At 40.8% G+C, this 14062-nt stretch overlaps 1 protein-coding gene across 2 annotated transcripts in view; it reads right to left on the bottom strand.

Moving 5' to 3' along the window:
- The window catches only part of Terf1 (telomeric repeat binding factor 1), a 32055-nt gene extending 18449 nt beyond the window's left edge, over nucleotides 1-13606 (bottom strand). The window contains exons 1-5 of one of the 2 annotated variants that reach the window (XM_006974708.4): nucleotides 13260-13606; nucleotides 10563-10658; nucleotides 5683-5804; nucleotides 3826-3912; nucleotides 916-1065 (exon numbers count right to left, since the gene is read on the bottom strand). In XM_006974708.4, the coding sequence (XP_006974770.2) occupies nucleotides 916-1065; nucleotides 3826-3912; nucleotides 5683-5804; nucleotides 10563-10658; nucleotides 13260-13548 (744 nt within the window). In that variant the 5' untranslated portion in view covers nucleotides 13549-13606. The remainder of the gene's footprint in view (nucleotides 1-915; nucleotides 1066-3825; nucleotides 3913-5682; nucleotides 5805-10562; nucleotides 10659-13259) is intronic. The other variant, XM_042270757.2, reaches the window with a different exon arrangement.
- Between the last annotated feature and the right edge of the window lie 456 nt (nucleotides 13607-14062).

The raw sequence follows: 14062 nt of genomic DNA, 5'->3' as shown, positions 1-14062 counted from the left end.
CCCCGGGTGGAGCTCCAGGAGTCCAATTAGCGAGAAAGAGAAGGGTTTATATGAGCGAGAATTGTTGAAACCAAGGTTGGATAAAGCACAGGGACAAATAGCCAAATGAATGGAAACACATGAACTATGAACCAAAGGCTGAGGGGTCCCCAACTGGATCAGGCCCTCTGAATAGATCTTTGAAGTATTCAAAGCCCACCTGGCCAAACATCCTAATTGTCGTGCTAGAAACCCCATCCAATGACTGAGGGAACCAGATGCAGAGATCCACGGCCAGGCCCCAGTTGGAGCTCTAGGAGTCCAATTGGTGAGAAAGAAGAGGGTTTGTATGAGCGAGAATTGTTGAGACCAAGGTTGGAAAAAGCACAGGGACAAATAGCCAAACAAATGGAAACACATGAACTATGAACCAGCTAAGGAGCCCCCAACTGGATCAGGCCCTCCGGATAAATAAGACAGTTGATTAGCTTGATCTGCTTGGGAGGCATCCAGACAGTGGGACCGGGTCCTGTCCTCAGTGCATGAACTGGCAGTTTGGAACCTGGGGCTTATACAGGGACACTTGGCTCAGCCTGGGAGGAGGGGACTGGACCTGCCTGGACTGAATCTACCAGGTTGAACTCAATCCTCGGGGGAGTCTTTGCCCTGGAGGAGATGGGAATGGGGGGTGGGCTGGGGGGAAGGCGGAGGTGAGGGTGGGGGGTGGAGTGGGGTGGGGTGGGAGGGGGGAAGAACAAGGGAATCCGTGGCTGATATGTAAAATTAAATTTAATAAATAAATTTAAAAAATGAAAAAAAAAGATATTCTGCTTTAATCACCATTAATTTAAAATTCAGGTTAGATAGTAAGACTTTCTCTTTCAAGTACTCTCCTTCATTATAACAATTTCTCTCTCCTTGAGATAACATGTGTACCTTTATTAGAAAAGTTGATGATTTTTCATTTAGCACACAATCCACATAACTCTTAACTTTCTCCATCATGCAGTTATAGCTGAAGTGTTGAAAAAAGGAGTGGAATGCATCTTTCTGAGAGATTATCCTGAGTAATTTCCTTTCTAAAGACTAAAGAAAAAACAGAAATGTATTAATACAAAACAAATCTCAAATATATATTTGATTAAAAACAATTATTTTGTAAACATAAACTCAAGATACAATTTTAAAAACGCATGTATTTTCTTCCTTTTTAATGCCCTACATTTCTGAATGTTTTGTTTCAGACACATAGGAGGAAACAGAGATTATAAACTTAATTGTCCACTGCCCAGTTTAAAAACAAAACCCTATCAATATGTTTAAAATCTGTTTACTTCCACAGTCTGATTGCATCCCACTTTTTTGTCCTCACCTCTGTTTCCCAGACTTCAGAATTGACTATCTTTATAAACTGCTTAGAGCTGAAGGTGTGCACAGCTCGTCAGAAGCAGAGTGCTTGTCTAGTCTAAGCATGACAATGGGTTCTGTTCCCAGTACTGCCGCCTCCCCAAGGTCCATTTCTTTACACTTGTACAACATACGTATATGTCTGTAAATAAGGTAGTGTTGTTCACCAGTTCTAACGTGATTTATAGGTTGAGGTGTGCATATGTGATGCCTGCATCAATGTCCGTCTCCCCCTATTGCTCTCCGCCTGATGTTTTTGGTCAGGTTATCTCACTGAACCCGGTCCTCACTGATTGGCTAGACTGGTTAATCACTAAGCCCCAGTGATCCTCCAGTCTCTGCTTCCCAACACCAGGATTAGGTACCTGCCACTAAGTCTGGCTTTCTATGTGGGCGTTGGGAATCTGAGTGCAGGTCTTCATACTTTGGCATAGCAAGCAATTTACTTCACTGCAGCATCCCTGAAGTCCTGTGGTTTTAATCTTACACAAATAGTAGCATTTGTAAAAGTGTGTTTTTCCTTAATTCTATGTTCCCGGCAATTACTTATGTTAATGTATAGGAAAAGTTATTTGTACCACTGTCTAGTATATTGATCAATCATCATTTGTTCATTTAGCTGCTTGAAGAACTGCGGTTATTTGCTATTACTGCAATGTTCAAACAATTTCTCTTACTCCTTTTGTGCTCAATATAAATTTTTCTTATACAGTAGTTGTCTCAATGCTGGATAAGCAATAAATACTATAGAACTTGAAAAGACTGTAGGCTCGATCCTAGACTGTCTCAGTAAGATTTTCCTGTTTGTCTTTAAAACTTCATGGCTTTTAGCATATAGAGAAAAAATAAGTTATTCTAAGATATTTATCCAGAAATGGAACTCACTGGAATGTGTGCTTGCATATTTTTCCTTGGCTCTCTAATGCATCAATTTATACTTCAGAGAGGAAGATAAGCAGGCATCTAAACACTTGGCCATCCTGTGGGCCAATTGTTGGTGTTCTAACCAATGAAAACTGCTGCCAGGCTGAAAGCATGGGAACTAGTTCAATGAGTTAGTTGGCAATGTCTCACTGATTATGCCAACACTAGGGCAGTTGAATACTTTCTCCTAAGTACTTTATGTTTATTGTTCCTAAGTTTTTCTCTAATGAGACAGAAACAGTTTTCATTAATCTAATAATACTAAGAAGACAACATATGAGTAGGAAATCCAACAAAATCATCAGGCTCTCTGCTGAAATTTCTGGGGTATTATATCCTAGGAGAAGGGTCAAATCAGATCATGTCTTACCTAAAGCAAAGAATGAAATAACTTAAATGTCCAGCACAGGAAAGTTAAATTACTACCTACTCATACAACAACAACAAAAAGAAATGAATAAACTACTATAATCACAACCTTGTATATGATTCCATTATAAAACAGATCTTTAGGAAGAGAAGACTGGTTAGTAGTTATGCTGGGAAAGACAAACACTTTCTCAAATGACCAGAAGATTTGCTTGAGTGTAGGATTAGTATGTACTATACCATGCCTGGCTGATCTTTCTTTTTGGTGGTGCCAAGGACCAAATCTAGCACTTGCATATGTTAGGCAGGTGCTATAGTGCCACCATCAAGCTACATTCTGAGCTAGCTAGTTTCCTGATGTAGGGGCTCCTCCCACAAGTGTGTTTCTTGGTGCAAACATATCTACTTAAATATCCAGAACACACTGTTTTCTTCTAGAGGGATAGATGTTCAATAAAAAAATTTGCTAAAAATATAAGATTATCTTTTCTTTCTTTGAAGATATTTAATTTACCCCAACAACACTGTATTTAATATTTTAACAACCCGAGGCCTACTGACCGTATTAATATACACAGACAAACTGCAAATGATCATATAACAAACTCCAGCTGGGTGTGGTGTCACACTCTCGAAAAGGGAAGAAAAAGGAAGAGGAAAGCACAGAAAACGGGGAAAGGCCCAGCAGCACGTGACTACAGTCCTAGTGCTATAGTGGCGAAGGCTAAGTATCTTGAGATTTGAGGTAAGCCCTGGATACAGCAACGGATTTTATCTCAACAACACAACAATAAAAATCAGTCAATCAATCAATCAATAAATGAGGTGACAGATGCTAGAAAAGTAAACAAGTTATACTGCCTCTCCATATTTATGCTGCCTAATGTGGCAGCCCCCAAGCCCCAATGTAACTTCTGAGCCCTTGAAATGTGACTGGCTATCAAGTCAGCCATACTGTTCAATATAAGTACTTGATATAAAAAAGGGCAACTGAAATAGTACATTTTTGTATGGATTGTTAGAATTATTTTTTAATATACTGAGTTTGGTAAAGCATTTCTTTTCTCTTTCAATTTTCTTTCCATTTTCCTCACCCCATATAAAGAGCTGTAAAATTAATTCTATTGTTTTAATATAAATAATTACCGTGTGAGATTCTGGATCACCAAATATTCTTTCGAACACTTCTTCTGCTTCCTTAAAGCTGCCACTCTCCATACAAACAGCCACAGCCTTAAAGAGGACATATACAAATCTTAAGTTGCTTTTTAAAATACCCAACCATTATTTGACTAAGTGCATAGTTAATTCTGAAAGGCGTCATTTAAAACATTTTTATGTATTTTATTTGATAAAGATATAAAGTAATTTTTCAATGATGAAATAATTATGGTTTAAAATTTTTTTTAAATTCTTATTAGCTCTGTACACATTTACAATGATATATCCAGCATCTCTAAGCAGTAATTAATAGATTAGAAGTGAATTTATTATTTGGAAAGACTACTGATCCCGCTGCTCATTTCTATATGCTCTACATGGTGGAGAGAGTACACCTACCCCCGACAGAACTGTTATGTGAGGGCTGGAGAGATGGCTCAGTCGTTAAGGGCTAGGCTCACAACCCAAAATGAGGAACTGTTATGTGAAATGCATACAACAGCGAGGCAAAAGCAACAATGTCCTAAATGTCACTGTCCCCTTCTCAACTGTCTAGTAGTGTAATAAACAGTCAGCTTTCTTTAGAGTCTCAAAGATTGTGAAAACGTGAACAATCTCTTTTTTGTAAGTTGAATTCTCGAAGAAGCAGGCGTTTTTCTGCACAATGTCTCATCTCCGGGTCCTAATTTCATTTGGCATCACACTAAGTAGCAAACTACCTTGGGTTTCTCTTTCTTATGCAACTTAAGAAAAAAAAAATTACAAACCTTCTAAAGCTGAGGAAAAATGTATTGAACTAAGGAAGTATTTTCTTTAACTGCAGGCAGATGTTTGGCTTTTCTGGTTTCTCATTCTTAAGCAGTCTACTAAAATTCAAGTCTTAGCATGGTTAAAATTCTACATACTCTCATCGTAAAAATCCACGCACAGCATGTGTTGAGGCCCTGGGCTCAATCCCCAGCACCGGAACCAACACCCTATAATAAACAAGCAACCTGCTACTTTTCCTCTGTATTTATAATCCTTTCGTTAAAAAAAGAGAAGAGCTTGAATCCTTAGCTTTAAAGTTTGTTTGGAACTTTAAATAGCTACAGTGCTTCCTGCAACACAGAGGCAACCTACACCTAGATAGAAACATTAGGTTCTGGGCTTGGTGCTCATGTGAAGGCTCTAAACCAAGGGCCAATGCTCTAAATGCGAAGATTTCATTAAGATTTTCACTAGGTTTATAGCACAACTTCTGACAGGTTATTTTTATTCTGGATATTAGATGTTTTCATATTTGTGACAGTTAATATTCACTCTCAAATTTACTGGACTTAGAAGCGTATTTCCAGAATGGACTAACTGAGAAGTGAAAACCTACCCTCAACATTGGCAGCACTATTCCATGGGTGAGGGTTGTTATGAATAAGAACAAGTAAGTGGACACTGGCATTCATCTCTCCCTGCTTCCCGACTGCAGACACGAGATGACCAACCACTTCACACTCCTATGCTATGCCTCCCAACATGGGCTGTATCTCCTTAAATTATAAGCTGAAACAAACCCTTCTTCTCTGATTGCCTTTTCCATTTTTTCCTCAGAAGATTGATTTTTCTTTATGTGTATAAATCTGTGTGCGCACACATGTGTGCAGGTGCCTGCAGAGACCAGAACAGGGAAGTGCAGGTGGCTGTGAACTCCTAATGTGGGGCTGGGAACTGAACTGCTCTTAACCACTAAGGCATCTCTACAGCCTCTCCTTAAGATGCTTCTTGTTAGGGATTTTGTTTCATCAACAAGAAAAGCAACTGATACAATTTTCTAGCAAAACAGCAAGCACAAAATACTACTCATACCTGAATTTTAATTAAATTCTGTATTTCTTCATGAAGTTTGTCACGTTCCTTTTCAATTGAATCCCAAATCATCAGGGCTGATTCCAAGGGTGTAAGACGCTCATCACTTTCAAACTGTGCATCTTTTAAAACAGAAAAGCAAATTAACTATAAGTCAAGTAGAACCTTAAAAACTTGGCCTTTTTCAAATTTATCAACTATATACTATATGCCAGGCAGTTTTCATACAGAACAGTTTAGGGAAATGATTTTTGTAAGTTAATTTGTTGACCCCCCCCCAAAAAAAAAGAGAGAGAGAGAGAGAGAGAGAGAGAGAGAGAGAGAGAGAGAGAGAGAGAGAGAAAGGAAAACCAGAAAACCACTGGGATTATAAAAACCAGAAACTTTTTATTAATTTTTTAAAAATTTATTTCTTTTAAGACAGGTCTTGCTATGTAGCCCAGTTCTTAAGCTCCAGCTCTTTCTTTCTGTCTTGGCCTCTAGAGTGCTGGGAACACAGGTATGTACCACCATGCCTGGCTACAATTTTAAGTGTCTTGAAGGTAAAAATGCTCTTATTCCATCATACAACTATATGTTAAATTCTGGGGCAGGAACCATTTACTAGCAATATTACTCTAAAGCTCTAGTTTCATAACTGTTAGGGTTCATTTCAACTCAACTAACCACACAATAAGTGAATATATTGAAGCGAATTTTAAAGTTGGGTATAACTTCATATACTAAATAGCCATCCATATTAGCAGTTTCATGGATTTAAATTTTCTGTTGGCCTCTTTTGGCATTTCCAATATTTCAGGTTAAAAAATAATAATTTATAATCCAAGTTGTACTCAGTACTTAAGATTCAAACACAAAGAACAAACCATAACACATGGTAACTCAAGTCTATAATCCCAGCACTTCTGAGGCTGAGGCAGGAGCATGACTCACAATTCAAGCCTAGCCTGGGTGAGACCTTGTTTCAAAACAAAAATAAAAACAAGTTCTGTCCATGTGGACTTCATAATCCATAAATGACATAACGTGAACAAGCCAATATACCTAGTACGTTCCTAGCAGTACATTATAGTGCCAGGGGCTCTATGTTTGCTCTACTTGAGAATCATTCAGGAATTTTCAAACACATGGATGACTAGGTACATCTGGAAACTGCTTAAGCTCTAGAATATGACCTAGGGATGCAGTTCAGTAGAACACTTACTCTGCACACATGAAGCCAAGTGCTGTAAGAAGAAATAACAAAAAAGGATAATGAGAAAATAACCAAGAAATACAGACAGGATAAAAAGAACATTTGGGAAAACTGAGATGGAATATAAGGCAGAGGGATACAAAAGACACTCTTACTAATAAAAAAAAGCTTATCAGGCAACTTTCCTTGTTCTCTGAAGCAGGACTAGAAACCTGGGAGAGGCAGATACCAGGACCTTTAAAGACCACTTACTGTGTGTCTCAAAGAACAGCTCATCTCAGCAGACGGCATGGTTCTGTGCCCAAAAGACCCTAATAACTACTACAAAACATCTGGATTTTAGAGAAGTAGCAGAATTTAAAATCAAAATGCAAAATTCAGTAGCTTTCCTTTACACCAATAATAAGTTTGTTGAGAAAAGCACCAGGAAAAAAAATCTTGATCACAGTAAAATAAAGTACTTAGGATTAAATTTAAGCCAGGAGGTAAGAGATCTGTACAATGAAAAATTTAAGATACTGAAGAAGTTGGAGACACCAGAAGATGAAAAGACCTCCCATACTCACTGACTGACAGAATATTGTAAAACTGGCTACCGTTATGAAAGTGATCAACAGATTCAATGTAATTTATTATTTATTATTTTTTTTCTTACTTTATTTTATGAGCATTGGTGTGAAGGTGTCAGATCTCCTGAACTGGAACTACAGACAGTTGTGAGCTGCCATGTGGGTGCTGGGAATTGAACCTGGGTCCTCTGGAAGAGCAGCCAGTGCTCTTAACCACTGAGCCATCTCTCCAGCCCCTCAACGTAATTTATAAACATTCCACTCACATTTCTCATAGAATGGGGGGTGGGGGTGGGTGGGTGCTAAAATCCAAGTGAAGAACAAAAGGCCCCAGCCTGGAGCAGAACGGCAAAGCAGTAGGCGTCACATAACCATCACATAATCCCTCTAAGTAGAACAGGTGGAAATGTCAAGTCGTGTTGCAAAGGACAAGGAGCCGACATGGAAACAACGAGAGTGAGGCAAGCCGGAGTTCTGAAGAGTCTCCGTGGAGGTGAGCTGCTAACGTGCGCCTGTCTCCTCTTTTCTTGCCCGGGCTTACTTCTGGATGGGGTTTGAAGACCTGGTCGAGTAGGCAGCATTTTACAGGGAAAAGAGAAACCAGAAAAGCTTCTGATGGGTTCCTTGACATTGGATTGGTACACTGGAAACTAAAGAAACTGAACACACATGACTGGGTTTTCCTCACAGTGCATCTGCTGAACTCTGCTGCAGTGTAAGAGGCCTGGAAATTCCTAATCTTAGACCTGAAGAAATAGTCAGGCATGGTGGCACACACCTACAAGTCCCTGTGTCAGGAGGACTATGAGTTTCTGGACAGCCTGAGGTACATGAAAGTTTTTGAGATGAGAAAACTTGTTATAAACATTTTTCTCCCTTGAGATGTCTTATTTTTCAGCTCTGTGGGGCTGGAGACAGGAGTCAATATGGCAGCTACTACCTACTTACAAGCACTTAGGAGTTAAAACGCAACTAGCTGAAACAGATTACTTTAAACATAAAATACTACATCATAAACTTACTACAAAAATAAGATACCTCATCAACCTTTTGGCATTTAAAAAATACTGGATTACTGGTTAAACAAGATACCATTAAAATTAATTCTACTTTCTTTTAGTTGTCTTAATTTAATTACTAAAACATCTTAAATTTCAAACATGGACCACTTTTCTACTGGGAAGTGCTACTATGAGGAATTACTAAAAGGTCACCAAAAATCCAATGGGTCTACAGCTTGATGGTGGCACATTCACCTTCAAGTCAAAGGCCCTGGGTACACGGCACTGCAAAACACGAACGAACAAAACCCTAATCTTTAACTGTGATGAAACTGATTCTTGCTCGATGATCTTTGTGATTTTTATCTAAGATATATATTCAAAATAGAATCCTGGTACACTTAAAGATTAAGCCATGGAGTCAGGATAGATATATATAGCTCACTGGTATAGCATTTGTCTAATATGCATGAGACCCTGGGTTCAATCCCTGTCTCTGCAAAACTGAACAAACAAAATAAGTCAACCACAGCTTAGTTACAAAATCTGTTTTTTTATCCCTTGGAGGGAAGATTACCTGGAAAGAAACGAAGATATTCAGAGTAACTATTATATGTAAAGCACTGCTAAGCAGTTTAGAATATTCTGCCACATCTAATTTACAAAACCACCCAGTTAACTACAATACTGTAAGTTATGGTCTGAAATTTTCCAATTGTGTCTACATCACCTTGTTAGCTTTTTCAGCCACAGGCCCTAACCTACACATAGCCCTCTCTTCTGCATCTACTTTAGCCCTGCTGTGTAGTAGTTCCCTTCTAGTTCAAATATTCCATCCTAGAGGTAAGCGTATAAAGACCCAGGAAGTCCCTGAAACTTACCAGATGTACAAGCCCCTCCCTTATGGCTAAGTAGGGGCTACTCAGAAGAGGAGACTCCCTAACCTGGTGAACTGCCTACAAGTTATCCAGAGAGCTCTAGAGTTTCAGCTTTCCTGAGTTGCCACTCATACCGGGATGAGCTTTTGGTGATGCAATTGCTTTTGAGTTGTCCACGATCCTGTTAAGTAACTACAATAAACCAACTGGTTCACCGAGTTAGAATTTGGTGTCAACGTTACTCTGGTTTGTCATGGGTTCCATATTGTGGGGAGATTGTTAATTGCTCCAGGAATAATATCAGACACCAAGCCCCTAATTTTATTCTCCAAATAAAGCAGGTTATATGGCTTAGGTATAATTTAGTATGGTGAATAGTCTGAGAGTTTATATAATACATTTTTATAATAAGCAGTTCCATGTAAGTACTGTTCACCAACAAATATTGCTGGGAAAGTATTTTATAAATTATAAAAACCAACATAAAGTAATTATTTTTACCAAACAGCCTTCTAAATGACCACGTTGTAAATATGAGTCATGATTAATAAAATAAAGTTGTCCATTATAGTCTAAAATGAACCATAAAAATAAGGGAGACAGATTACAACTACAAATTATGTTTTCTTGTACAAGGACAGGCATCAAGTTTCAACAGCTGCCAGTAAACAGTGTGTGTATGGTGGCTGTCATCACTTCACCTGAAATCTCCAGGAGTCTATGAAATGTAGTCCTCCCACCATAACATCTGAATCATCTGGGAGCCAAACTCATGGGGAGGCAGAATGGCTCTCTTGTTTTAAGAAGCCCTTTCAATAATATGAAGCAGGCTAAAGCTTGAGAGTCACTGTTCCAGAAAGACAAAACTGTATTTCTTTATTTGCTTTAGATATGCTTATGTGTATGCCAGATGTACAGGCAAACTTTCCTTGCCACAAAAGGAAAATATAGTGCTCATCAGTTTCTCATGTCTTTTTTTTTTTTTTTTTTTTTTTTTTTTTTTTTTTTTTTTTTTTTTTTTTTTTGGTTTTTTCGAGACAGGGTTTCTCTGTGTAGCTTTGCGCCTTTCCTGGAGCTCACTTGGTAGCCCAGGCTGGCCTCGAACTCACAGAGATCCGCCTGGCTCTGCCTCCCGAGTGCTGGGATTAAAGGCGTGCGCCACCACGCCCGGCTTAGTTTCTCATGTCTTATATTTAGACATAAGTTAAAAGATTTCTAATATCAAATTTGTATTTACCAAGAGATTTTCCTGCTGCAATTCTTGTCAAAAACTGACATATATACACAGTTCTCAATTGGTAAGCTGTAAGCCTGGGTAGTCCATGAATAATAGCTAAAAGAGAAAAGAAAGACTTTTATTAAAATATTATCACAATCTGGTAGCCACAATTCAGTGTAAAGTATTAGATTATAACACCTGGGATGGCTATTTTTGGTTCTCAACTTGACTACATCTAGAATTAACTAAAACCAAAAAATGGCTGGGCACACCTATGAGTGATTTTTTTTTTTTTTTTTTTTTTGCTTAACTGGACTATCTGTAGTGGGAAGATCCACTTCTAATTTGGAATTTAGGTGGGAAGACAAACCTTTGATCCAGATCTTCTGAGGTGGGAAGATCCACCTCTAATCTGGGCCACATGTTTTACTGGAAGTCTATATAAAAGAGATGGAAGAGGGAAGCTCTTTTTGCTAGTGTCCTCCCACCCTCGATAAACATTCCTTCATTGACATTAGAGCCTACTTCCTACTTTGGGATTCCAGTATATACTGAAGACCAGCTAAGACATCAAGCCTCATGGATTGACCAATTAATTACTGGATTTTTGGACTCTGTACACAGGCAGCCATTACGAATTAGCTGGACCACAGCCTGTAAATAATTCTAATAAATTCCTTTTCTATATATAGATTTATTCTGTAGCTTCTGTTACTCTAGAGAACCTTGACTAATCTAACATTCAACAAAAACTGATCATAAACATAGACCTATAGATTCTAATTGTTCAATCTTTTAAAAATCAGAAAGTTTTGTAACATATTGTTCTTACAACATGTAACTCAATTGTGAAAAACTCAAAATTGCTTTTACAAATAGTACCAAGGAAAGAGTCATATCTAAATTATAAAATGTATCAAAGCACTACTTTGAAATTTATACTATGAAATTCTTTATATTATAGGAAATATTATACATATGTCAAGGTTTCCATTGAGTTTGTTCAATTCATAAAGATCGATTTTAAAACATTTATTTCTCAAATATTTGAATACTCACAAAGATGCACTTGGCAGTGAATATGTATACTGGTGAGCCAACCATATTCCCGGATATCTCACACATACACAGGCCAGAGGGCAAACTTGGGGTCTCATTCTTCAGACACTGTCAAACTTTTTTTTTTTTAACATTTAAACTCTTAACTACTAAGCCACCTCTCCTCATCTCCCTTCTCCCTTTTAAGACAAGGCCTTCCATTGGCCTGAAGCTTGCCAAAGTAGGCAGGCCGGCCAGTGAACCTTGTCTTCCCAGTGCTGTGAATACAATGTGTTCAGCTTTTTTATATGGGTTCTGGGGATCAAACTAAGGTCCTAGGCTTGTAAGAAAAGCATTCACAAGCTGTACTACCCTCCAGGCACGCCTCCCTCCTTCCAACTTCTTAAAAGTTTCCTATATTCATCTGCTGTAGTTTGGATCTAGAACGTTTCCTTCTCAAGGCCTGGTCCACACACTTGCTGAGACTGTAGAACTTTAGGACATGGAGCCTCCTGCAGATGTTAAGTCATCGAGGGTGTCTTTTTAAGGGGCTGTGGGACCTTTATTCCTCCTGTCTCTCTTACATCCTGGCATGAAAAAGTTCTGCTCCCCTGTGGCTGCCACCTTTGACAGTCTGCTCTCTCCCGATACACTGCTCTTAACTTACATTAACAGGGGTAGCTGAGATTGTGCCCCGTGTTTGAAAGACTGCCACTTTCGCTCTTCTGCTCCACTAGGAGCTGGGCACCATGATGAGCTGACTCTCCAGGGTTCCAGGCACAGAAACACCCAGAACTGTGCAAGATATACCTCTTCTTTCCATGCGCCGATTACGTCAGATATATGTTACAGCACACGAAGCCAAAAGACCGCATATGTATTAACTAACAGGAGTTCACTGCGATGTCTCCAACTCTAATCTATCACCATGGAGTAACCGTAGCCTATTCTCAACGGAAGTACAGTGAAGTGACTTGAATTCAGGATTTAGTTTTCTACAGCTACTTACCCACGCCATGGCGCCAGCTTTATCGGTGTGGAAACTTTTTTAAACTGTAACGTGACACACGGATCTAGAGCACCCCTCTTCACCTACTAGCACCTCAGATTAACTAACTCACTTTTCTATAAATAACCTGAATATTGTTATAGCTGAGATGCAGTCTGTCAATATGGCTTGATGAGAATTTTGGTAAATATTACATTTATACTGGCTGGAGGGATAGCTGGCTAGCCTCACAACCAAAAATATTACATTTATACTATAGATACACACAGTCATGGTAACGTTATCATCTTCTGGCCGGGTCTGGCTTGACCACCACTGTGAGCCTTTCCAGGGGGCTTGCAAATAAACATAACGCCGACTCAAGAGTTCCCAGCATGGGAACGCGGAACACAACTCAAGGAGCACCTAGGTGGGGGGAGGCCGAAGGAGGCAGTGGCAACCGGACTGGCCACCGCTTTCTACATTTTAACCCAGTCTGTCCTCCTTCCAATCCAGCCCGACTCGAACACCGAATGGGGGCGAAGGCGGCGGGGGGGCGAAGGCGGCGGGGGGCGGGGCTCCCAGCCAACGGGAGGAGGCGGCGGCGGCCTGGGTCTTCCGTGAACCGGCCCGGGGTGTGCGGGAAAGCAGGTCTCCGGCCCCCCGGGCCGTGCACAGCCCGCACTCACCTTCCGCGCTGTCCCGAGTCCGGCGGAAGTCCTCGGAGCGGCCGTCGCGGAAGGCTCGGCACAGAGACAGGCAGAGGAAGTCGAGCATCCAGCCGGCAGCCACGGCCTCGGCCTCGGCCACCAGGTTCGCGTTCTCCTCCTCCGGGACCCCCAGCTGCACCTGGCCCTCCAGCAGCTCCGCGTCGTCTCCCGCCGGCTCCGTCACCTCCTCCATCTCTGGAGAGTCCGCGTCCTCCCGGTCAGCACAGCCCGGCGCACTGCGGACCGCGGAGCTGACAGACCCCGCCATGTTAAACCCAAGGCGCGCGTCGTTCCTCTGCGGGCGCCGGGCGCCGATTGGCCGGCGTTGGGCGTGGACGTCAGCCAATCGCGCCGCTGGGATGGGCTAGTGCCTCGAGCTTAGCTTCCCATTGGCTGGAACCTGCTAAATTGCCTGTCAGTCTGAGGCAGGGCGGATAATTTTTTTAAAAATACCGCGGGGGCGGTGGTGGCGCAAACTCGTAAATACCAGGGATCAGGAGGCAGAGGCAGGTGGGTCTCCGTGCAGCCCTATAGAGCACTTCCTTTTGGAGCACAGGCTCCAAAGCTATGGAGAGAAACCGTGTCTCGAACCTTCCACCGCCCCCCCCAAAAAATCAATTTGCTCTGGAAACCACAAGGTTAGTTAAAATGGAGCGGTTTTCGCCTGCAGTTTTTTGACTTCATGGCGCTGCGTCATTTGTAATCCCAGAAGCACTCAGGAGATGGAGGCAGGAAGATTAGGAATTCAGGGTTCAGCTGCAGAGTCTAGGTCAGCCTGGGGC

The sequence above is a fragment of the Peromyscus maniculatus genome, chromosome 2 (assembly GCF_049852395.1).
Source record: "Peromyscus maniculatus bairdii isolate BWxNUB_F1_BW_parent chromosome 2, HU_Pman_BW_mat_3.1, whole genome shotgun sequence".
Lineage (NCBI taxonomy): Eukaryota > Metazoa > Chordata > Mammalia > Rodentia > Cricetidae > Peromyscus > Peromyscus maniculatus.
The sequence above is the reverse complement of the archived record's forward strand: the minus strand, read 5'-3'. Positions and strand labels throughout refer to the sequence as shown.